Consider the following 27,130-nt stretch of genomic DNA (forward strand, 5'->3'; position numbering starts at 1 on the left):
TTCAGAGATCCTGTTATAATCATCCCTTATAACCCACACTTTTCCTTTATATAACTCATTACAACTGCAGGTATATAGTTTTATATTAGTATTAGTCAAATGCCTGTTTCTCCCACTGGATGATGAGTTCCAAAAAGCCATGAACCATGCACCTGGCACATAGTAAATGTCTAATAAATGAAAAAAATAAAATCTAGAGCTATTTTTTAAAAGGTACAAATTGGTACTAACTATTTAAGGGACTAATATGGCAATAGTTATTATCATTTAAAATGTGCATACTCTTACTCAGCAATATTTATATGAATCTATGTAATAGAAATAGACAATAGGGTACGTATAGATATAGTTGTATTGATGTAGATAAGGCTTTGTACTTGAGATTTCTCTGTAAGAATAAAAAATGAAAACAATCCAATTATTAACAAAGTAATAAAATAAATTGTGATGTGTCTGAGAAAGAATACATGTATTAGTATATATTCTTATATTTAAATGGGTATAAAGATAGTAAGTAAAGTTGGGAAGGTTTTGTGCACGTAAAGGTTAGAGGTTATTTCTGGGACATGGGAGTGAGGGAGAGAAAGGAAAGACCATATAAATAAAATTGGGTCAGTAATACCTGTCATATAGTTTTATTATGATGGTTAAGTAACATAATATATAGTATGTTTATATGTATACTTTTTACAGACATATGTACTAATGTATGTACACATATCCATCCATCTATTTAAAGGCATATGTACTAATGTATGTACACATATCCATCCATCTATTTAAAGGCATATGTACTAATGTATGTACATATATCCAACCACATATCAATCTTTCCTACCTGCCCAGGAAATCAACTCTTTATCTACACTAAACAATGCAGGAAGCCAGCGTGCTATAAGTTAGACTTGCAGGAAGCCAGACTGCTATCTCTAGTGACAATTTAGGAAGCTAAACAGTAACTTCTATAACAATTGATTAATAACTGACAGCTTCCCTAATTTTGTCTCTGCCTCTAACTAGGACCAACCAGAGAAAGCCAAATATGTACTCCTAACCAATCACAAGGACGTCCTGTTTCTAGTCAGCCGGTCTATAGCTTCTCTATGTCAGCAGCCTCCCATCAGGGCATACCCAAAGGCTTCCCTTTTCTTCCCTCTATGAACCTTTCATTCCTTTGCTTGCTTTTAATTCTCTGCCAAGATGCAAGTGATGATTGGCTGACTCCCTTGCTACAGCAAGCTGGAATAAATAGCTTTTGTTTTTCTCATTCGGTTATTCTTGTTTGTTTCTAGATGGTTCAACTTGTCTTCCATAGTAACAGAAGTTTAGCTGGGCATATGGCCAGCTGAATGAAGACTTTCTTTTCCAGACTTCCTTGCAGCTAGATAGGTTCATGAGACTACATTCTGGCCAAGGGAATGAAGTTGAAAATGTTGCGTGACAGGCAGCACTCAGGAATGTGCTTTAAGATAAAGCCAGCATGTACTCTTTGTCCCTTCAAGCCTAGTGTGACTTGATAAGCTAGAAATAGGCTGGGTCTCTAAAATACTCTTGATAGAGCAGAGCTACCATACTAGCCCCAGACTTTTATGTGACAGAGAAATAATAACAATAACAATAATAATAGCAGCAGCAGATACATTTACATAGCCTTACAATGTGTGAGGCATTCTTCTAAGCTCTTAATAAATACTAATTAATTCAATCATTACAACAATCCTATAAAGTAGGTTCTATTATTACTGTGTTTTTTAGAAAATGTGACACAGAGAAGTAACTGGCCCGAGGACAAACAGTTTTTAAGCTACTATTATTTAAGGGTTTCTATTAATTGCAGCTGAACTTAAACCCAATTAATATGCCCTTAGAAAAGAAGGTTAAACAACTTAATTATATTAATTATGAATTAATATGCCCTTAGAAAAGAAGGTTAAACAACTTTTATGTGGGGTTGATATCCAAGGTCTGACTGCAAATCCCACTTTCTTTGATGGATTCCCCCCCAGAAACAGGTCAGGCTGCTCTAGAGTCTCTTTCTACCTCCTTTTACTCATGTCCAGAGACACAGGATCAAGCATGGTCTGCTCAGAGAATCAAACAGCGAAACTTTAACTCAACTTACAGAAGACAAGTATCTTGGCCTCTTTCCAAGTTGGTTTTGGGGTGTTTAGATATTTAAGCTGATCAGTGTAAACATCACCAAGTAAACCAGTTTCAGAATTATGATCACTAACCATCTACTATTTGTTACATATCTATCAGATAAGCTTTGCATTGAGGTCTTTAGTTTAAAATATCTAATATCCCTATGTGTTTAACAGACAATTCTATTAGAAAAAAAAAACAAAACAAAACATTAAGACAATTTTTTCAAAACTTACCTTGATCATTCTGGATAGGTCGCCAGCATCTGCTAGTTCCAAAACTATGTTTAGTTCATTATCTTCAATGAATGATGCATAATATTTTATTACATTTGGATGGTTGAGTTGCTGAGAAAATAAAACAGGCATCAGAAAGTTTTCTTACTGTAAATATCCAAGAGTCACTTACAGTTTTGTACTTAAGAACAAACTTCACCGTATTTTTTAAATTACAGAAATCTTAACATGACGGTATACTTTTCTTTAGTGAATTGTGAAACAAATATTACAATTATTAAAAGTAAAACTAGGTATAAATTATCTTAATATTCTTTATTAGAAATAATATATTTTACGTTTAAATCTTAATTTAAAAGTACTGCTATGCCCAATAAGCATATCAACAGATGCAAGAAGTAAATGATAGAATTAGGTCGCCAACTGCTAAAAACTACATCCTCAAAATGAGAACTTTCATTTAGGAACACTCAATGATAAATAAAGTATCCCTTTTTACTCCTACTTGGAAGTTATGGCTGGTCCTAGAATAACTCCAGCTAGTAGACAAAACACAGCTGGTATCTACTATACTATATCTAACTATTGCTTTTATATCAAATAACATACAGGACTTATTCATGTGAGCCAATTCATAAAATCATCCCTAAGAAAAATTTTACCTTGTAGAAATATACGTATCAGTCCCTACTCATTTGCAATCCTTTTGTTCAGTCTTTAAACATATTAATACAAGATGAATTGTTTCTCTGAGAAATTATGCAGAAAGTATGGGTGACTTTCTTCTTTCTACTTAAAGTTTTCGCTGCAAATTTTCTATGATGATATGCTATTTCCACAGTAAAAGTTTACATATATTTAAGCCAGCTACTTCATGCGCCAAGAAATAACTACAACTAACAGAATAGTCAGAAAACATTGTTTTGACCTTACTTTTTTCCTTTTTGCATCAATCTGGTTCATTTTAGGCACTAACACAAACGGATGGCATAAAAAAACAGCCAAGTCTTAACTAAAAGTTAAAAATACAACATAGGCCACAGTATTTCTCAAAAGAAACTTCACTATAAAAGAAGCAGTGCAGAAATAACTGAAATCTCAGTTATATTCTTAGTAGATGAGAAACTAAAAAGCTAATTCCTGGCATACTCTTTACATGCACTCTGTCTAAGTCTGGAAAAAGTATTGAAACATTAGAAAATGCATGTGAACCATTTTGATTAGTCCACATTCTCAATATGATACATGTTGAGATAATGCTAATTTGCATTTATATTACTTAACCTTTAGAATATGTCTTGTTGGGGTGGTCAAGAAAAAAAAATTCTTCAATGTTTTATGCCCATTTTATCTATTTCCTACTTTGAAATGAGAAAAAAAAGCTGGTCCTACAAATGTTCTGATTATATTATTTAACAATAAATCCAAAAAATAACTACATTCTTCAGTATACTGAAATTTAACCTTATATAATATTACTTGAAATCAGTGTAGCATAAGTCTTAAAAACCTTTTTGTGTTTAAGTGTGATATTTTAGTAAATCACTTTTATCACCATGTTATGTTCAAAAGAGTCAACAGTTCATTAATTACCTTAAGAAGATCTATTTCTTTGATGCAATCAGCACGTGCTTTGGCATCCATTAAATCAAATATCTAAAAACAGAACCCAGAATTACTTAATAAAATAATAACCTATGGTTCAAGCTATTGTGTAAATTCATTTTAATACTCTACATGTAATTATTTGTACACTAAGGAATTTTCTTTCTGATTAGCTTTTCTTTATTAAGGAGTTCTGCAGGTATCTTATGTTACCAACATTGCTTACATTTTCAGCAGTCAGTATTTAAAAAATGGATAAAGAGAACAGTTAGATATCCCTTAACACTCAGGTCTTAAGTTCCAATGAACAAAATTAAAGTTGTGATTATTAAGATGATAAAGTAATAGCTAAAATATGTTGAGCAATTAATATATGCTAAATGTACTGCACAACCTTATGAGGATGATAATAGTAGTATTCCCATTTTACAGATGAAGAAGAGAAGCTTTAGAAAGCTAACGAGAATGACAAAAGGTCACACAGCTAATCAACAGAGCAAGCAGAATTCATTCTCAGAGTTATCCGTCTAGAACCCAAGCACTGAACCATTAATCTGTTCCATCAAATCATGTCTAAAAGGTCTGATGCATGCATTCTTGACAAGGGTGATATCATTCCAAGGGGGTGAAAATTGGTTCTTTGTGGAGAAGGGTAACAAAATTTTACTCTATTAAGTATAAAGTATAGATACACATACAGTACTGCACATAAACAGATATACTGTATTTGTGGAATTAAAATTTCATGGGTAGAGGTAATTAGGAAGAAATGTCTAAACAGGAAGCTTGGGGGGAAGATAATGAAGAAAAGGTTGAAAAATATTAACCTACTGTTAAAAACATAAAAATAAAAAATACAATCAAAAAGATATTTCATGTGTCTCTGAAAACACAAATCTCTCAAGGTTCTAAGTGTGTGGAAAATAACATTTAAAAAAGCAATATCTTAGAGACTGCAAAAAAAATCTAAGTCAGTAGTGCAAGCTGATTAAAACCCTAGTTACATAACAAATAAAAAAATTAATGACATTTTTAGTAATCAGCTTGATCAAGTCTTCCTGATTCAGCCAGCTAACATTCCAGGAAAAGAAGGTACAATGTCAAAAGAGTGGCAGAATCCAAGTCTTTTTAATTAGAGAAGTAGTTATTAGACACTACCAGAGAGGGCTGGCCTCTTTACACATGATGCTTTAAACTTCATTGCAATCTTATAAGACAGGTAGTATTGGCCACAATAACAAGATGAGGATTGAGGCTCAAAAAGATTAAATAATATGCTTATGATCATAAAACTAGTAAAGGACAGAATCAGGACTTGAAGCCAGGTTGTTCCAGCTCCATAGTCAGTGTTTTCTCAATGAGCCAGGCTGTCACAAAGTCTAATGCATACACAACTAGCTAATAAGTATTAAAATATATGTGTGTACAAAGTGTAGTATTAGAAACCTAAGGAAGAAATTCCTCCCATGTAGGGTGGCGGGTAACATTAGAGGTGAACTTTGAAAGAATTATAGGATTCTTCCAGTCAGAAACAAAAGATATCTAATGCATAAAAGTAAATATGGAATAAGGGTGTATAATTACAGCTTATAAGAGGCAACTTTTTCTAGATATCATTCTTAATATCCAAAGATACACAAAGTTCTAATTTTTCTTAATTTAAAAAACCATATGAAGATATTAGATAAGATTATAAAGCAAAAATAAAATCCATAAACTCACTGCCTTAAAGAATTTTAGCTTTGGCTCAGTCCCTTCTATTTCTTGTACAAATGCATGTGCTTTTTGCATAGTGAAAATAGCAGTATATAAAATGATATATATGCTTTTTCACTAACATTATTTTGGTTCTACTACTTCTAATGAAAACTTCAAGTATCAAATTTACGTTCTGCAACTTTTAATGTAAAATAGTTGAGCACTGCAGTTTAAGATTTGAAAAAATATAAAGCCTTACCTTACTTAATGGTTTACAAAAAGAGACAGACTAGATTACATCAAAGTTTCTCCCACTTAATCAAATAACAGAAGAAGAAATATGTATGCCGGTACATATACTAAAGAGAGTTAACTTCTCTTTTTTTCCATTAGCAGTAATTCTAACCATGTCAGCCACAGTAAACTCATGTTAACTACCATGATTTCAGAATGGAACAGAATGCAACACAATGAAACAACAGCAAGCAAAGGAAAAGGGGTTAAAAAAAAAAAAAAAAGGAAAGGACCATGAGTGGCAAATCACTATCACAAAGTTCACATAAACTATCTAGTAAGGTATGTTTTAGCTAACATTAAGCTGTTGTATACATCAAGCTTTGACAAAATGAGCTAGATATAAATGGACACCAATAGCAGGGGTTAAAAAAATTACCAGTATTAAAGAACAAACCATATGACACTATTTATGGAAGGAAGGAAAAACCTTGCGGAAATTTTCTCCAAGAGCATCATAGTTTTAACTCTACACACAAATTATTAATATGAATAACCTGATCCTGAGTACAGACAAGCTTAAACTGTTAATGTCCACCCTTTCTACATATAAAAATCCATGCTGAATGCCATCTTACTATCAGATTTTATTACAGATACAAATAAGAAAACCATCTTGCAGTCCTTTAAGATGCACAGTGTCAGATGCAGAATGCAGACTGCAACACAGAAAATTAACACGCAACTTGTAAGTGCTACTTGTTCAAAGTGATGTAAGAACCTTAATGGGGGTGAGCATGGCTGGCTGGAAGGGCTCTCAGTAACTGATTTATATAAGCAGGAACGCGTAATGCCCTTCAGGAAAAAATATATATGTGTGTGTGTGTGTGTGTGTGTAAAATTGAAAGTTCTTGAACTGAAGGAATAAGCTTTACATTTAGCAATTTCACATAGAAATGCCATTCATTCCCCCAAAGGGATTACTATATCAACATGTTAAACAATAAAACAAACACTAATGGAAACAGAAAAATTTGAACTTGATGTTAGTTATAGGTATGAAACACACACACACACACAGACTACTTGCACTTTAAATCAAAATGGCATGAGAAATAACTGATTCTTGACACATCATGAACGCTGATGCCATTCGCAGGAAATGCTATTTACAAGGAATTTGAGATAAATCAAAGATATACTGGAAAGCACAAAATTGTAAGTATATCAGATCTTGATGTAATTCCTGGTATTTTTGTTTGTTTGTTTTAGGAGGCAGAGAAAGAATAATGCCCATATAGTACCAGTAATTAAAATGAAGAAAATCACAAACTTGGAGACATATATGTATTTAATCTCTCAGTAATCAATGTCTCTATGATGTGGAACAACATTTTTAAAAAACAAAAGAGGGTGAGTGAGATAAGAATGAATAATAGATGTATACGACTTTTAGGAAACCATAACAAGATACAACATATCAAGAAAGAAACATGCTACATAGAAAATCTTTAATTCAAGTTATAAACATTAATTTAGAATTACAAATTGACTTTTATTTTTAACTGAATTTTCAATAATATCAAAAGTCACTCCTCAAACACAGGGAGAAATAAGCATTGATGGCACATCTAAAGCAAAACTAAATTCTGATCGAAATACATTTACAAATACATTTAACTGGAAATTCAGAAGTATCTTATCTTTCTTTTTCTCTCAGCCAACAAGTCAAGACAAAAATAAATAATAATGAATATTTAGATTATGTCATTCCCAAACACAGATTCAAAGCTGTCCGATGATTTCATGAGCAAGAAAAAGCAGTATGTCTTGGGTGAAAATATGGACTTTGTAAGAATATCTTGCATATAATATGTACAAACAAGTCTTTAGGAGGCATCATTTTCATTCAGCTCCACCAAAGTTTCTTCAGGTTTTTAAACTCATTTTATACTTGGTAAGAGCAAGGGATGAGTTGTGGTTAGGCAAGTAATGACTGATAAATTCTTGGTATTCTCTGAATCATTTTAAAGGTTTTCTTTTGTCATCTTAAAATTTTGCCAAAATTACTCATAGCTAATGAAACTGAAAAGGTTAACACTAGATTTCTTTAAAAGGAAATGAAATCCTTCTAGTAACTTAACAGAAATATCCCCTTAAAAAGGCATATGTCAAATTGTTAGAAGAAAGACCATTTAAAATGCAGAAAACAAAGTACTTAAAAATATATACTAAGCAAGTTTTTGTTGTTGTTGTTGTTTTTCTTTTTTGAGAGAGTCTTGCTTTGTCTCCAGGCTGGAGTGCAGTGGCGTGATCTTGGCTCACTGTAACCTCCACCTCCCGGGTTCAAGCGATTCTCCTGCCTCAGCCTCCCAGGTAGCTGGGACTACAGGCGTGTGCCACCACACCCAGCTAATTTTTGTATTTTTAGTAGAGACAGGGTTTCACCATGTTGGCCAGGATGGTCTTGATCTCTTGACTTCGTCATCTGCCCGCCTTGGCCTCCCAAAATGCTGGGATTACAGGCGTGAGTCACCGTGCCCGGCTCTACAGCCAGAACCTTCCTGTCACTACCCTTCAGATGACTGACTCCTTATCCTCCACCTACGCTTAAATTTCACATCCTCAGAGAGGCCTTTGCTGCACACTCTATCTAAAATGCTCTCCTCCTCTAGTTTGTCTCTAATACCACAGCATGGTCATTTCCTTTTTGGCTATAATTATTTATTTTTTGCTATAATTATTTGATTTATTGTCTATTTTCCACACAAAAATGTTGGATTTAATTATTGTGTCCCACTATTGTGTCCCTATTGTCAAGTACATTGTCTGCCATATAGTAGTTTAACCCCAAAATGTTAAACAATCCATAAAACTGGAAATTTTGTTTCTTATCTGCTTCCAAATGCTTAAGATTGCAAGTACAAGTAATTAAAATTAAAAAGCTTTAATTTTAAAGATAAAAGCCTTGACAAGTAAAAACTAACATTAATTTACCAAATTGTTCTGTATCTTTTAAATGTCATTTATGAATTATTCTTACAAATGCTTAGTTTTCATTTATTCAAATAACAATTGGAAATCTGAAAGGAAGTCTATAGAGATTAAATGAAGTTCATAAAAGCTGCAAGATAAATTTATTAATCACAATGAACACTGAAAAAGAGATTGAAGGCAGAGCCACAGAGGTTATGAATATATTAAAATCAGTCTATGTATTATGGAAATGCTATCATTGTCCACAAATTTCTGATCATATATAATCCTAATTTCTAATTATATGCATACATGCAGAATCTAAACTTAACATGATAAAAAGTAACTTATTAATAGAAATTAAAAAGTTATTTGTTTGAAAAATACTTTAAAGCAACTAACAAACATAAGTAAATAAAAAGTAAGCATTCAATATCAAAGAATACTTTGGGGAAGACTTTTTGAGATCACCTGAATCAAAAGGTAAATCTGAACAATATTATCACTTTATGTTTATTTGTATAAATACATAAAGTATTATTTTAGCTTTTCTTCCTAAAAAAAATCTCACCGACAATGGCTGCCACACACTAAAATAGTGTTATCTAGAAATATAGTTAAGAGTAAGCAAAGAGAAATTAAGCATTAACGAACAAAGGATCAAAATACCTCACGTATTATTTAAAAATGAGAGTAACAATGGTCAAAGAATTAAGAAACAGTGAGACCCAAAATTCACACTACTGTAACACTATGTCAGACTGATGAAATAAAAACCAACTTCAATCCTATAGCTCTAATCAATGAGCAAAATATAATAAAATAGAGATTGCATATACCAGATCAAAAGAAGTTTTTGATAATCTTCCAACATAAAGAACGTAAGTTTTGAGACCCAGCTCACAAACTCTGTGAAGCCTCTTCCCTAAGCTCCTCCTCACACCTGTTCTCTTCAAGGCTGCTCCTATCACAGTGCCTATCTCATTATGTTAGAGGTGTCTTTGTTGTACCCCCACTAGAATCCCATGAGTCTCATTATGTTTATCTTAATCTTCCTAAAGCCTTAGACACTGACCAATAAACACTAGGTGGTCAATAAATACTGGAGGAATGAATTCAATGATCAGCAGGAAGGGAAGCACTGAAAAAGGAGGCAAGAGAGACAGAAAAGCAAAGTTGGTACAGAGAATTTCAAAATTGTTTTATTAGTTAAGGTACCATCCTATTTTTTTGCAAATGAACCATGATGGGATACAGGTAAATTTTCAAAAAGATTGGTTAATGTTGCCATATACTGTAGGCTCTCAGATCCCTTTATGATTTCCAAGAAGTAACATGCATTTAGCACACACACTCTTCTTTCCCATACAGGTAACAGGCAAACCTGCAGGAAAATGGCCAGAGCTGAACACATCCTTTGTTAATAGTCCGAATCAGTGAACTAAATGGAATGGCACAAAGTAGGGAAGGGCCTTAAAAACTAAGCTGAGGATTCTGGATGGTATCTCATTAAAAATTTGTAAGCAGAGAAATGAATGATAAAACCAATACTTTAGCTTATGAACTCAACCAAAGTATTCAAGAAGGAGTCTAGTGGACCTGGGAACAGTAATACAGTTCTTGAGACAAGCAATATGGCCTTAACATAACAAGTTGCATGAGGAAATTCAATATTTAATTCTTTAGGGTTTTTTTAAAGAGTTAGGTTAGCATTCTTCAAAAAGGAAAAGCATTGGTCAGCAATATTATAAAATTTTGTATTTTAAGCTGCAGAGATGACTTTTTAAAAATAAAGAACCATGGGTTTTCCTGTTCAGCACAAGTGTAATATGTCACAAGAATCAATATGTCTAAAATGCAAATATATTTCTCCTTACAAAGGTTTAAGGCGTTGCTCCCTAATAAATAAGGTAAGAATATCTTCACAATATCATTTCTGTCTTCTATGAAGAAATTAGGTTTAAACTAGATGTCACAATATCAACACTAAAGCAGAAAGGAATGGGATAATCCAAAAGAATAAACTTTAACTTCCTACAGTAATTTGACGTTTATCACAGCGTAAAACAGAGGCAGCTAGAGGGTAATATCCAATTAATACTGAATGGAAATACAATTGTGCAAATTAATTCACACTTATTCAAATTCCCAATCAATAGAAAAATGCAGCAAGAGCTTTTTTCTTCCTCCCTCCACCCCTTCCTCCATTCTTTCTTTCTTCCCTTCTTTCTTTCTGTTTCTAATGAGAAGGTTCTGCAATGTAAAATATAATCACTAGAGACAGAATTGAGCCCTGTTTTCCACACTCAGAATCAGAGAAGGGACCCAAGAGTCCCCAGAGACCTCCAAATGGATCTCAATCCATCCAACCTCCCATCTTGACAATCTGTGGCAGATTGGCAGCTATGTTCTCTCCACTCTATTCTGTATGTTGAGCTTGTAATTTTACTTTGAAAATAATGGATTTTGAAGATTGTTACTCGAGAGTCCACAATGCATCCTTGATTGCCTACGGTTCAAATTCCTCTGTCTAGCTCCAATGCTCACCACAATCTGGGCTCATATTTATAGCCTGGCTTAAGTTCCAATTCTACCAATTCCAACAGCTCAAATTGACATCTCCATTCTGTGAACTCTTATTTAAATCAGGAACCCATGCCACAGGGTTTAACATTAAATTGTTCTAGATAGACTCTTGTTCCCCTGGAGGGCAGGAATAATACCACTAGTTTCTTTTTTATTTCCCTGGGTGCTCAGAGATCATAGCAGAAATTTAATCCATTTAAAAAATGAATCAGAGTTCTTTTGTAAGGGAATAATCATTCCAAAAGTAATCTCTTTCATAAACACTAATAACTACAACCCATATTGTGTTTTCTTAAGCTCTGAGTGGCATAGTAAAACAGAGAAGACTGCAATTCTTATATGCTGCTGGCGAAAACTTACACCAGTGCAACTTTGGAAAGCAACTTGGCATTAACTTGCAGTACACATGCATCCCCTGTGGGATGCAGTCATTTCCACTCTTAAGCACAAACAAGAGAGAAATTCTTGAATGTGTACACTAGGAAAGACATGAGAATATCAGAGAAGCATTGTTTGTAATAGCAAATAACTAAACAACTTAAACAGCAATCAACAAGAACAAGTGAATATTATACAGTAGCAAAAAGGATAAACTACAGCACATGCACCAACACGGACTAATTGCTCAAACACGATGCTATGTGAAAAAAGCAAGCTGTGTGTGTGTGTGCGTGTAATACATATATAAAACATGCTTCGTTTATGTAAAGTTTAAAAAAATGCAAAAGTAAACAATAGACTATTTTAGAAATTCATACCAATGTAGGAAAAACAATAAAGAAAAACAAAGGAATGATAAACATTACATTCAGGATATGGTTATCTCTGAGGGAAGGGAGTGGCACATACATGTCGAAAATATTTTTAATGTTTATTTCTTAAGCTGCCTTGTGGATATGCGGGTATCTCTACTATTGTTTACATCTAACACATATACCAGATAAAACCTTTTATAAATCATTAGTTTCATTTTTAAATGTAAATTAAAACTGTTCATCTCTATATTGGCTGTCACAAGTATACTAATCATCTTAAGAAGTTTAAAAAAAAAAGACATTTAGATTTCACAGGTCTCTGCAGAAAAAAGATAAAAGAGTTGCAAAGCAAAATAGGCTGTAGCACAGGTGAAGAATAACTATTACCATAATTGAAAAAGGGAAGTAAAAGTGTATGATTCACTGTGTGATTTACTGTTTGATGTCATACACACTGGAAGGCAGAAAGACAAGTACTTTCTAGGCCAGAGGACCTCATTAGGGCAAGTGAAACATTCAGAGCTCTGGCAAGTGAGCATTCCAGGGTAGCTCAGTGGGACTGCAACTCCAGGGTTAGGGCAGGACTTGGAAAGAGGAGCTGGAGCAAGATAAGTGAATTCGAAAAGACAGAAAAGGGTCTGGATTAGAGAGCAAATGTGATTCCAGAATGACACAAATACAATAAGAGATTTTAAAGTTAGGTATCAATGTTCTAATTTTATCTGCCTCATTTTTATTTCCAAGTAAATAAAATTCACTTCATTTTCCTTTCATTTTTTTGCTGGTATAGTTTAACTGCCATTTACTAACTTCGGGCAGTACATTTTGTGACTCTAGTTTCTGACTACAGTGCCTATAGCTGTAGAACTTCAGTGAGTATTCAACATCTAGTTAAATGTCCAGGTAGAAGTAATGGTGATGACTCAAATCTGCCTCTTAAAATCTAGAGTTGTGAAAGCTTTTTGAGGTTCAATACGAGCTAAATTTTTAAAGCCTAGAAATAGTGTTAAAACTAATATTTCCACTCCATACTACACTTGATTCTGGCTTTTAAAATACAACGTTCATTCTTTCCCAGCATTCTCAACTTAAGGCTATCAGTACCCAATCATTCAGGATATACTTTTCTCATCTATAATTCACATAGTATAATTTTACATTGATTTATATAATTAAAGTCATCTTACCTGCACTTTTTTTAAAGCTACTGGTACTCCATCCAAGAGACAGGCTGCTCTATAAACTTCACTAAATTGTCCGCGACCAATTTTCTTTTCTATTCGAAAGTTGGCTAATGTATTATAGCCCATATCCGGTCGTAAGGCCTTCTGTAATTAAAAATGTCAGAAAAATTTTCAATCACACAATATACACGCAATACACACAATCACTGATCATTTTCATATATGTAGGTGACACATAGGGTAAGTTTGCAGACCTCCATTCACTCAACAACAAATATTTACTGAACTTATGCCAGGCACTGTCCTACACACTGACGATACAGTAGCAGACTAGAGAGACAATAATCTCTGTACCTGAGGAACTTACATTCTAGTGAGGGGAATAAACAAGGAATACATTAAAACATACATATATATATATATGTGTTTTAATAAATATATAAGGCATACATATATATGTGTTTTAATAAATATATAAAACATACATACATGTTTTAATAAATATATAAACATACATACATATGTTTTAATAAATATATAAACATACATATATGTTTTAATAAATATATAAACATACATATATGTTTTAATAAATATATAAACATACATATATGTTTTAATAAATATATAAAACCTACATATACATGTTTTAATAAATATATAAAACATACATGTTTTAATAAATATATAAACATACATATATGTGTATATATGTATACTATATATATAGAGAGAGAGAGAGTATGTGAGATAGGAAAGCCTAAAAAGAAAGTTAATTAAGGAAGAAGGATACAACATACGGATGAAGAGTTTGAACTTTTAGATAAGAACTCCTTGCAAAGGATACCCAGGAATTGAACTCAGCTCTGCACCAAGCAGACCTAATAGACATCTACAGAACTCTCCAACCCAAATCAACAGAATATACATTTTTTTCAGCACCACACCACACCTATTCCAAAATTGACCACATAGGTGGAAGTAAAGCTCTCCTCAACAAATGTAAAAGATCAGAAATTATAACAAACTGTCTCTCAGACCACAGTGCAATCAAACTAGAACTCAGAATTAAGAACCTCACTCAAAACCGCTCAACTACGTGGAAACTGAACAACCCGCTCCTGAATGACTACTGGATACATAACGAAATGAAGGCAGAAATAAAGATGTTCTTTGAAACCAACGAGAACAAAGACACAACGTACCAGAATCTCTGGGACGCATTCAAAGCAGTGTGTAGAGGGAAATTTACAGCACTAAATGCCCACAAGAGAAACCAGGAAAGATCCAAAACTGACACCCTAACATCACAATTAAAAGAACTAGAAAAGCAAGAGCAAACACATTCAAAAGCTAGCAGAAGGCAACAAATAACTAAAATCAGAGCAGAACTGAAGGAAATAGAGACACAAAAAACCCTTCAAAAAATTAATGAATCCAGGAGCTGGTTTTTTGAAAGGATCAACAAAATTGATAGACTGCTAGCAAGACTAATAAAGAAAAAAAGAGAGAAGAATCAAATAGATGCAATAAAAAATGATAAAGGGGATATCACCACCGATCCCACAGAAATACAAACTACCATCAGAGAATACTACAAACACCTCTCTGCAAATAAACTAGAAAATCTAGAAGAAATGGATAAATTCCTTGACACATACACCCTCCCAAGACTAAACCAGGAAGAAGTTGAATCTCTAAATAAACCAATAACAGCTGTGAAATTGTGGCAATAATCAATAGCTTACCAACCAAAAAGAGTCCAGGACCAGATGGATTCACAGCCGAATTGTACCAGAGGTACAAGGAGGAACTGGTACCATTCCTTCTGAAACTATTCCAATCAATAGAAAAAGAGGGAATCCTCCCTAACTCATTTTATGAGGCCAGCATCATCCTGATACCAAAGCCGGGCAGAGACACAGCGAAAAAAGAGAATTTTAGACCAATATCCCTGATGAACATTGATGCAAAAATCCTCAATAAAATACAGGCAAACTGAATCCAACAGCACATCAAAAAGCTTATCCACCATGATCAAGTGGGCTTCATCCCTGGGATGCAAGGCTGGTTCAATATACGCAAATCAATCAATGTAATCCAGCATATAAACAGAACCAAAGACAAAAACCACATGATTATCTCAATAGATGCAGAAAAGGCCTTTGACAAAATTCAACAACCCTTCATGCTAAAAACTCTCAATAAATTAGGTATTGATGGGACATATCTCAAAATAATAACAGCTATCTATGACAAACCCACAGCCAATATCATATTGAATGGGCAAAAACTGGAAGCATTCCCTTTGAAAATGGGCACAAGACAGGGATGCCCTCTCTCACCACTCCTATTCAACATAGTGTTGGAAGTTCTGGCCAGGGCAATTAGGCAGGAGAAGGAAATAAAGGGTATTCAATTAGGAAAAGAGGAAGTCAAATTGTCCCTGTTTGCAGATGACATGATTATATATCTAGAAAACCCCACTGTCTCAGCCCAAAATCTCCTTAAGCTGATAAGCAACTTCAGCAAAGTCTCAGGATACAAAATCAATGTACAAAAATCACAAGCATTCTTATACACCAATAACAGACAAACAGAGAGCCAAATCATGAGTGAACTCCCATTCACAATTGCTTCAAAGAGAATAAAATACCTAGGAATCCAACTTACAAGGGATGTGAAGGACCTCTTCAAGGAGAACTACAAACCACTGCTCAAGGAAATAAAAGAGGATACAAACAAATGGAAGAACATTCCATGCTCATGGGTAGGAAGAATCAATATCGTGAAAATGGCCATACTGCCCAAGGTAATCTATAGATTCAATGCCATCCCCATCAAGCTACCAATGACTTTCTTCACAGAATTGGAAAAAACTACTTTCAAGTTCATATGGAACCAAAAAAGAGCCTGCATCGCCAAGTCAATCCTAAACCAAAAAAACAAAGCTGGAGGCATCACGCTACCTGACTTCAAACTACACTACAAGGCTACAGTAACCAAAACAGCATGGTACTGGTACCAAAACAGAGATATAGATCAATGGAACAGAACAGAGCCCTCAGAAATAATGCCGCATATCTACAACTATCTGATCTTTGACAAACCTGAGAAAAACAAGCAATGGGGAAAGCATTCCCTATTTAATAAATGGTGCTGGGAAAACTGGCTAGCCATATATAGAAAGCTGAAACTGGATCCCTTCCTTACACCTTATACAAAAATTAATTCAAGATGGATTAAAGACTTAAACGTTAGACCTGAAACCATAAAAACCCTAGAAGAAAACCTAGGCAATACCATTCAGGACATAGGCATGGGCAAGGACTTCATGTCTAAAACACCAAAAGCAATGGCAACAAAAGCCAAAATTGACAAATGGGATCTAATTAAACTGAAGAGATTCTGCATAGCAAAAGAAACTACCATCAGAGTGAACAGGCAACCTACAAAATGGGAGAAAATTTTCGCAACCTACTCATCTGACAAAGGCTAATATCCAGAATCTACAATGAACTCAAACAAATTTACAAGAAAAAAACAAACAACCCCATCAAAAAGTGGGTGAAGGACATGAACAGACACTTCTCAAAAGAAGACATTTATGCAGCCAAAAAACACATGAAAAAATGCTCACCATCACTGGCCATCAGAGAAACGCAAATCAAAACCACAATGAGATACCATCTCACACCAGTTAGAATGGCAACCATAAAAAAAGAAACAACAGGTGCTGGAGAGGATGTGGAGAAATAGGAACACTTTTACACTGTTGGTGGGACTGTAAACTAGTTCAACCATTGTGGAAGTCAGTGTGGCGATTCCTCAGGGATCTAGAACTAGAAATACCATTTGACCCAGCCATCCCATTACTGGGTATATACCCAAAGGACTATAAATCATGCTGCTATAAAGACACATGCACACATATGTTTATTGCGGCACTATTCCCAACAGCAAAGACTTGGAACCAACCCAAATGTCCAACAATGATAGACTGGATTAAGAAAATGTGGCACATATACGCCATGGAATACTATGCAGCCATAAAAAATGATGAGTTCATGTCCTTTGTAGGGACATGGATGAAACTGGAAATCATCATTCTCAGTAAACTATCGCAAGAACAAAAAACCAAACACCGCATATTCTCACTCATAGGTGGGAACTGAACAGTGAGAACACATGGACACAGGAAGGGGAACATCACACTCTGGGGACTGTTGTGGGGTGGGGGGAGGGGGGAGGGGGGAGGGATAGCTTTAGGAGATATACCTAATGCTAAATGACGTATTAATGGGTGCAGCACACCAGCATGGCACATGTATACATATGTAACTAACCTGCACATTGTGCACATGTACCCTAAAACTTAAAGTATAATAATAATAAAATAAAATAAAATAAAAGCAATTGCAGAACCCACACACACACGAAAAGAACTCCTTATAACTTGTCTTTAGTTCACAGAATATAAACTTGTCCCACCCAATCTAGTATTTCTCTGGTATTTCTTTTCTTTTGAAAAGATCTTTGAGTTGAAATGGACCTTACAAAAATACATAATCATTTAGTCCAAACTGTCAACTAATGCATGAAACACTTGTTAACTTCCTGACAGTTATTTAACTTCTGCAAATAATATGTCCAGTGGCAAGAAGTTTACTACCACATCATTAAATAGCATTTTTTGATATTTACCATGTGCCAGGCACTATGCTGGCTGCTAGGGAAATAGAGATGAATGAGATATGCTTTCTGCTCTCAAATGGCTTACCCAAATACATAGAAGAGGCTCTTCACTGTGCTATGAGAGAAATAATTATAAGATATTGGGGGCAGGGGCACAGTGGCCATCCCTATTTTGAGACTAAATTCAGGTTATAAATTTTACTGATTGTCCTAGTTCTTTTATTCACTTTTTGTTCATGGACTTATTCATTCAATCTTCAGTTATGGGGTAAACACTACCTGAACATCTACTACAGTCAGACACTGTCTATTGCTAAAGTTGGAATATCACCTTTTACATTCCTGATGGCATTCATTTTAGCATCTCTAGCTGTTTAAAATATAACAAAAAAAGCCTATTTAAAACTATCACATGCCCTTGTATCTTCTCTTTTTCGGCTAGGCATGCCTGAGCCTTTTCAAGATTCCTGGAGTACTGATGAGCACACTCTTCCGTGCCTTTTACCATTCTCCTCACACCCCCTCTGTACTCTCCAAGCCAAACATGACATTCTTGTGGGGCCAGGCTAGTGCACCCGCTAATGAAACTGAATATTAAAGACCTATTAATGCAAAAATGGCACTGGTTCATGAGCACATTACATTCAGCTTAAACTCTTAGTCCTTCAAAGAAACCTTTGATAAGGCTGATGACCCCATATCCTAGACTTACACAGAAAGGCTATTTTGATATACGGGCAACACTTTGCATTAACCCTTAGTACATTTTATCTTTTAATTTTACTACATCTATCATGTAAAATTCACTATATCTAACTGTAAAATTCTGCCAAAGAGTTGCTATAATTCAAACCCAATGTTTTCTCTTAAAAAAAAGAAGTAATACTTTGTTATTGTACATTGTTTTCTTCTTCTAGAAGTCCAAAATACTGTCAAGAAAAAGATCATGCTTCCTTTAAAATATGCAAAATAACCAGAGTACAAGAAATTTTTCAAATTTCTCAAATTCATTTCATAAGTATAGGACCATAAGATAATTGTTATAATTACTACAACAATGATAGAAGGTCCCATTTTCGTCCCCACAACTTAACAGGCACTGTATATCAGGACTTTAAATGCCATCAAATTCACTTCTCTCACCAATCCCATAATGTAGATGTCATCAAACCAAGTGAATATCTAGTTGATTCCCAAGTATAGCCTATGCCACACTGCCAGGTTATTAAGCAAAGTCACCTTATGTATGACCCAACATTATGGGACCCTACATGATGATCCACAGATATTTTCAACGTTAAGTCTTTTGACTAAAAAAAAAAAAAAACAAAGACAAAAATGGAATAGAAACATGTTTAAAATGAAGATGAAAAAGTATTCCACAACAAGAAACATAGAATGAAAATAAAATTATCAAATAAAGGGAGATAACTTGCCATGATGTTCATTTGTAAATGGATTTCTTTTCATAGCCATTGAATTTACAATTAAGTGTCAATGTGACAAAATGATATATATGTAACAAAGAAACTCACAAAGTACCCCTTCTCAGATATAGCCAATGGATATTTGGCAATTTTTTACGTTTTTAACTTTAAATAAAGGTTTTGTTTAAAAAGGAAACATGTTTTAAATTGTCTATGATTTCCTAAGAATTGTTTATATTGACGCACTGGAATAGTCTGTGTCATCTAATAAGTATAAATCCTTCTCCCACACACGGAGACCATTCTTTCACTTAATGAAGATTTGTCAATCTCAACAGCAAAATACAGCTTCATCATTAGGAACACTATCAAACAATTCAGATACTTTAAATTTGACTGGGAATTCCATCTTCTGTCTGCACAATAACTTGACAAATATTAGCGTGAACTGCTAAGGCAGTGTGACAACCGCATGCTGAGAGCAAAGTCTTACTAATGTGTTTTGGCATGCAGGTTTGTAATCACACATTTACATATGCAATGACCTACATTTGCATGTCAGATCACACACTGTTTTGGTTTATTAAGACTGGGCACCTCCCTGTGCTTGGCCGCCAGAGTGGCGAAAGAGGGCCAGAGGGCGGTGTTTTTTGGCAGCTGAGGGATGAACTGCCACCAAGGATTAGGTTGATATGGCCTGAGCATTAGACACTTCATTAGACGTAATCTGTTTAACAGTGGGCAGTGTATGTAAACTTCACAGCCCATTTGCGGCACCTTTTTCCCCCCATGGCCTTTCTTCAAAGGGCAGTGTGGGTGAGTGACAGCTTGTCTCATCTGCTCCCATGTCCTGTCACCCAGTGTAGATGTGGAGAGCTGACATGAGAAGGAGCATAGCTGCACATCTCCAACTACCCTTGGGTCTCTTTGCCACACTGCAATTTGTATAAAAATAAGCTTGTATAAGAGGAGGTCTCCTTTAGGAGATCATCAGGCAGGTAATATATCTATATACTTCGGTAGCGATTATAGTATATTGTTTTCAATGCCATACTTCATTTTGCTGAGTTACATTCCACTGCAGGTAGCATTACATTAGGTGCTTTAAATAAAAAATGGTATCATCAAATGGGTTCCCACTCAAGTAAAGAACTATTTTTAGGAAATAGCTATATTCTCTTTGTTGAATGATGTTCTATGTCCCGTATGTTTTAAGTTACTGGGAATAAAATAACTCAGCAAAATACTGAGATTCAAATCAATATGAAATATAAACCAAATAAAATCACTTAAACTGAAGTTTTGCTGTTCTTAATTTGGAGTGTAAACTGAGTCTCAGTTTCTTGAAGTTCCTTAATGACCCAGGTTCTTTTTTTTCTAAGCTGCACAAAATGGCTTTTAGATTTGAGGTGAGTCACTTAGAGGACCTTCAACTTTTATGGAAGTAAAAACCCACTTTGTTTCTTCCACTATCAAATGAGGATAATGATGCCTTATCTATGACAGAAGGCTTTTCAAGTCAATTTTGCACCTCGCTATGGCCCCCTCCATCAGCTGCACCATGTATTTCCCAAGTGCACTGTGAACTTTGGCCTCATGCCCATGGCATTGCACTTGCTTATTCCCATGCCTTCTGAATAACTTCCTTTTTCATACCCAGCAAACCACAGCTCATCTTTGGGATTCAGTTCCATGTCAGCTCTTCTAAGGAATCATCTTCAGCTCGCTCAGGCAGCTTTACTGGCTTCTACCTCTGTTTCTGTAGCAATTGACAGTAGTCATTCAACTCTATAAAGAGGCATACAAATGCAGGCACCATGTTGGGTCCTGGATCACACAGGCTTTTAATTACTCGTTTATATAACTGACTCTTGAACAATACAAGTTTGAACTGTGCAGATGCACTTATATGTAGATTTTCTTCTACTTCTCCCTTCCATGAGACAGCAAGAAACTCCTTCTCTTTCTCCTTCTCCTCTGCCTACCCAATGCAAAGACAATGAGGATAAAGATGAAGATCTACTTTCCACTTAATGAATATTAAATATCATTTTTCTTCCTTATGATTTTCTTATTAACATTTCCTTCTCTGTAGTTTATTTTATTGTAAGAATACATTATATAATACACAAAACATACAAAGCATGTGTTAATTGACTTTCTGTTATCAGTAAGGCTTCTAGTCAACAGTAGGCTATTTATAGTTAAGCTTTTAGGGAGTCAAAAGTTATATACAGGTTTTCAGCTGCACAAACTACTCTCTTGTTGTTCCAGGGTCAATTATGTATATACATTTCTCCTTCCAGACACACTGAGTTTCTCAAAGGTAGAGACCAAAGTGGGTTTTTTTTTTCAGCTTTTTATCAAAATGCCATGAAGTAGAGAATAAATACTAACTCAGTGAATGTATTCGAAAGAACTAAATGAATGTAAAAGGCCCAAAATACAAAGGGCATGACTATAATTATCTACAAGCTCTAAGTAGAATCTAGTAGAGAATCAGTATACTGTTCTGGGTTCTTATTAACAAACATTTTTTTGATGTGAATACACTCTAATCACATTAACACGAGATCTTACTAACTAATTGGGATTAACTTCTACATATCGGTCTGTGTTTACTGAGCTTCCTTCACATAGATACTTTTCATTTGAAAATAAAATTCCTTCTGTTTGCCACTGGTTCATATTTTCACAGGTGCAGACTCCTTAAACAATAACTTCCCAGGACTAAATTAATTTCTTAATTTGCTTTAAATTTGAAGGCAAGGACACTTACTGAGCAATAAGATAATTCAGGATAACATTATGATGATAATCCTCTCTGGGGAAATTAGAAGAGTCACAGCATGAACTCAATAGTCTCCCCAGAGAGAAAATTATGTACTGATGATTCCTTGAGGTATTGTTATCAATGATTTAATATACAAGCCAGTATTAATTACAGTAATTAACACCATTAATAAGGTTTTCATTGTTATTGAAAATTCATCTCTTACTGGTGATTTTCCTGTGCCACTTAATTAAATAAACTACCTTACATTTTATATTAATATTGTTGGATTTCTCCAAAATTTAAAACAAAACTTTAAAATATCTTTCAAATTTTATTTAGCAATAAAGCTCATGCTATTATCTTTTATCTTTAAAAAGGTGTTACCCACCTACAAATTACACAAACCAGAATATCCTTTCTATCATGTATTCTATAGACCTCCTGTCATATTTTCTACAGACTTCACTGGAAACCAAAAAAGGCAAATAAACAAAAAAACACCATATGTGCCACCAAGACCTAATTATTCGTGTTTCTTCCTATTTGAAAAATTATCTCTCTAAATTTTTTAACTATGTCAAATGTCAAATGTAACCTATTCCTAAAGTTTCGTAAGTGTCAGAGACTTACATCAGTTTAGACAATATGCCATTAATCATTAAAACCGGCCTTTTATCAAAGGAGGAAATTTTACTATTGTGTAAGAAAAATGAGTGACCAAATATAAGCAGTTATCTAATTAAACATTTATAAGACCCTGGCATTTGTAGCATTTAATTATCATTAGTTATATTACCAGCATAATAATTACTACATCCAAATGATGTAACCAAAAATACTGATTATCTCTCCTATGTTATCATGAGCAAGATAATTAATTAACGTCAAAGATACTCCCATCTCCCCTACTTCCCTATGAGCACTACCAGCTACACCTGGCAAAGTTAAATATGGAGAGAAAAAGCCTTTTGCTGAAAGACAGAGATAGAGAGTAAAAAGCAGTTGTTAAAAATGTATTCATTTATTCCACAAATATTACTGGGGGAGGATATAGCACAAAGACACTAAACAGGCAATAAACAAATACATAATAATATCTAATATTTATTCTGCATACTGAAGCACTATGCAGAAAAACAAAGTAAGTGATGTGATAGAGAACGTGACAGAAAACCAGTGGATAGTTATTTTAGGTTGGTTAATTTAGGGATGATCTTGCTGAGGATGTAACATTTACACAGAGACTAAAAAATGAAAAGAAAGGAAAGAAGCCATAGCAGAGAAAAACATCTGGAGAAAATGTCTTAAGGAAGAAATGAACTCGATGTGTTCAAGGACCAGCATAAAGGACACTGTGGCTGGAGTACGGTGAGCAAGGGAGACGATGGTTAGAAATGAGGTTGAAGAGGTAAGCACAGAGCAGTCTGGCGAGGTGGCTGGCTCATGCCTACACTCCCAGCACTTTGGGAGGCCAAGGCAGGCGAATCACTTGAGCTCGGAAGTTCAAGACCACCCTGGAAAACATGGCACATGGCAAAAACCCATCTCTACTTAAAAAAAAAAAAAATTAAATACAAAAAAAATTAAAAATATAAAAACTAAAAATAAACTACAAAAAGTGAGCTGAGATTGGCCAGGTACGGTGGCTCACGCCTGTAATCCCAGCACTTTGTGGGGCCGAGGCGGGTGGATCACGAGGTCAAGAGATCGAGACCATCCTGGGTAACACGGTGAAACCCCGTCTCTACTAAAAATACAAAAAAATTAGCAGGGTGTAGTAGCGCACGCCTGTGGTCCCAGCCACTCGGGAGGCTGAGGCAGGAGAATGGCCTGAACCCGGAAGGTGGAGCTTGCAGTGAGCCACTGCACTCCAGCCTGGGCAACAGAGCGAATCTCTGTCTCAAAAAAAAGTGAGCTGAGATCACGTCACTGCATTTCAGCCTGGGTATCAGAGTGAGACCTTATCTCAAAAAAAAAAAAAAAAAAGAAAAAAGAAAAAGAAAGAAAAAGAGGTAAGCACTGAGAAAATCATATTACACTTTGACAGCAAGAGTAAGGAGTAAGGGGGTCTGGGTTTTCAGCAAGGTAGCACCATACTGTGTTCTGACACACATTTTACAAAAATAACTCATGATGCTGCATGGAGAACTGGGAAGGAGGATGAGTAGAGCAAGAATGGAAGCAGGGAGACTGGACAGGAGGTAGTAGGTGTGGCCTGAGGAGTTAGAGAGATGAGGACAGTAGATGTAATAAGAATATAATTTGAGATGGAGTCAAAAACTTGTCAATTAATTGAATATGAGGAGTGAGGGAGAGAGAGAAATCAAGGATGATTGAGATTTTTGGCTGAAGCACACAGATGAATAGTGCTGCCATTTACTGGTAAAAAACAAGGCTAAAGGAGAAGCCATCTAGGCAGAAGTAGGTAATAAAGATGTAATAAATGATATGATATGGAAGAAAACAATGGGTAGAGAAATGTGGGCCAAGACAATTATTGGCAGCATGTTGTCATTGCAGTCATCATCATCATTTTTGCTAACATTTAATGAATGCTAACTATGTGCCAAGCATCATACTGAAAGCTCCATATCAACTTTATGAGGTTAAAAACTTGATTCATCTCATTTACTAATAAGAAAACTGAGGTTTACAGATGCTAAACAACTTCCCCTCCATCACACAGCTAGGAAGTGAGGGACTAAGAACTGATCCCAGCCAATATGACTTCAGAGCTCATGCTCTAACCTACCATGCTAAGCTATGTCCTTCTGCTTCCTTCCAGGTCCGCTATATATTCCTCTCCATAAATGCTGGTACACCACAGGGTATCATCCTCAGCATTCTTTTCTAATTTTTGCTCACTCACTCCAGGTAATCTGATTTATCATTCCATTTATTGGTTCTAAAATTACATTAATTCCAGGTACTCCCCTGACCCCCTAAGGGACACCTATCATAACTCTACTAGAAACTCCTCCTCCTCTATTTACTTGTGCCCCAACACTGAATGAAATTTACTAAAGGAAAAGAAGACATGATTAAATGTATTCTATATGAATGTGACAAGAAAAACTTATCAAATTTTGAAATTTGTGTTTGTTTTATGAATATTTAGTGAGAAAGCTATGTGAAACATAAGAATCATATGACAAGATCGTAATATTCACATAGTAACAATATAAAGGAAGACAAAATATACAGGTATCCTAAATGTAAATACCACTGACCTCTAACAAACAGATTAGAATGTATGCATTCAACATTGCTCTTCAAAACAGCTACCATGGGAGGCTATGGTTTTACACCAGGAAGGCTTCCACTACTGAAAACATGTCTGAAACTCCTTCTTTAGAATGGTAATCAGAGATAGCATGTGAATTGTATAAAAATTATTGGTCTTGGCCGGGAGTGGTGGTTCACGCCTGTAATCCCAGTGCTTTGGGAGGCCAAGGCGGGTGGATCACAAGGTTAGGAGTTCAAGACCAGCCTGGTCAAGATGCTGAAAACCCATCTGTACTAAAAATACAAAAATTAGCCAGGTGTGTGGCACACACCTGTAATCCCAGCTACTCAGGAGGCTGAGGCAGGAGAATCGCTTAAACCCAGGTGGCAAAGGTTGCAGTGAGCTGAGACCGTGCCACTGCACTTGCACTCCAGCCTAGGTGACAGAGCAGGACTCCGTCTCAACAACAACAACAAAAAAATTATTGGTTTAAGAATATATCTCATTTTGGTCAAAAAAAGAATACCAAGACTATGTACTTTACTCAAAACCAAGTAAACACTTGGGTCTAAAGAATTTTACGATATTTCCAAATATCAAATTCACCTTCAAAAAAACAATGATTTCATCATTGTGGTTATTAAAGCATATTTCTTTTTTTTTTTGAGACGGAGTCTCACTCTGTCTTAAACTGTTTCAAATAAAGTTGGAAGACGGAAGACTATTTTGATTAATCAGCCTCATCCTCATCTTTGCCCCATCGCTCTGAACAGACTGTTCAAATAGAAATTTCCAAGAGAGCAGCAGGCAAGAGAATTCTTACTGTGTTCTCATTCTTTTCAAAAATCATGTAAATTTCGCAAGGATTTCCCTTAAAATATGAGGTACTCTCACTCGTAAGTATGTAAGTGTGATGAATCTAAATTTAAAGACAACTCAAACGCACTTTAAATATTTTGAAGTCATTCCCAATTTGACAGTTTTCTTAGTATTCAATATTGTCACACAGTCATTTTCTAAAATAACTCTAGAATAACTGAAATCTACATAGTATAAGAATAATACATTCATGCGCCATCTAATGACATTTCAGCCAACACCAGGCAGTATAGAAATGTCTGGCCATAAGATTATAAAACCATATTTTTACTGTACTTTTTCTAGGTTTAGATATGATTAGGTACATAAATACTTATCATTGTGTTACAACTGCCTCCAGTATAGTAACACACTATGCAGCTTTGTAGACTAGGAGCAACAGACTGTACAATATAGCCTAGGTGTGTAGTAGGCTATCCTGTCGAGGTTTGTGGAAGTGCACTCTATGGTGTTTGCAAAACAAAGAACTTGCCTGACAATGCAGTTCTCAGAATGAATCCCTGATGTTAGGTGACTCGGGACTGTACAGTTAACTAATCAATATTTAGTGGAAAAAGTAGAAATTAACCTTCAGTTAGAGATTATCCATTCAAAAAACATTTGCTGATTACCCTTTATCTAGTATTCACTGATATAAAATATGATATACAAAAGTAAACAATACTCACAAAGCATATTATTAGAAGCATGCTAGTATAGTCACCCATA

At 35.0% G+C, this 27,130-nt stretch overlaps 1 protein-coding gene across 3 annotated transcripts in view; it reads right to left on the reverse strand.

Annotated features, from left to right (window-relative positions):
* The window catches only part of NEK7 (NIMA related kinase 7), a 165,750-nt gene that overhangs the window by 56,211 nt on the left and 82,409 nt on the right, over positions 1 to 27,130 (reverse strand). For all 3 annotated transcript variants that reach the window (XM_019028382.4, XM_055378634.2, XM_063709790.1), the window contains 3 exons: positions 13,423 to 13,563; positions 3,975 to 4,037; positions 2,382 to 2,492 (listed from right to left, as the gene is read on the reverse strand). In XM_019028382.4, coding sequence (XP_018883927.1) covers positions 2,382 to 2,492; positions 3,975 to 4,037; positions 13,423 to 13,563 — 315 coding nt within the window. The remainder of the gene's footprint in view (positions 1 to 2,381; positions 2,493 to 3,974; positions 4,038 to 13,422; positions 13,564 to 27,130) is intronic.

The sequence above is a fragment of the Gorilla gorilla genome, chromosome 1 (assembly GCF_029281585.2).
Source record: "Gorilla gorilla gorilla isolate KB3781 chromosome 1, NHGRI_mGorGor1-v2.1_pri, whole genome shotgun sequence".
Taxonomy (NCBI): domain Eukaryota; kingdom Metazoa; phylum Chordata; class Mammalia; order Primates; family Hominidae; genus Gorilla; species Gorilla gorilla.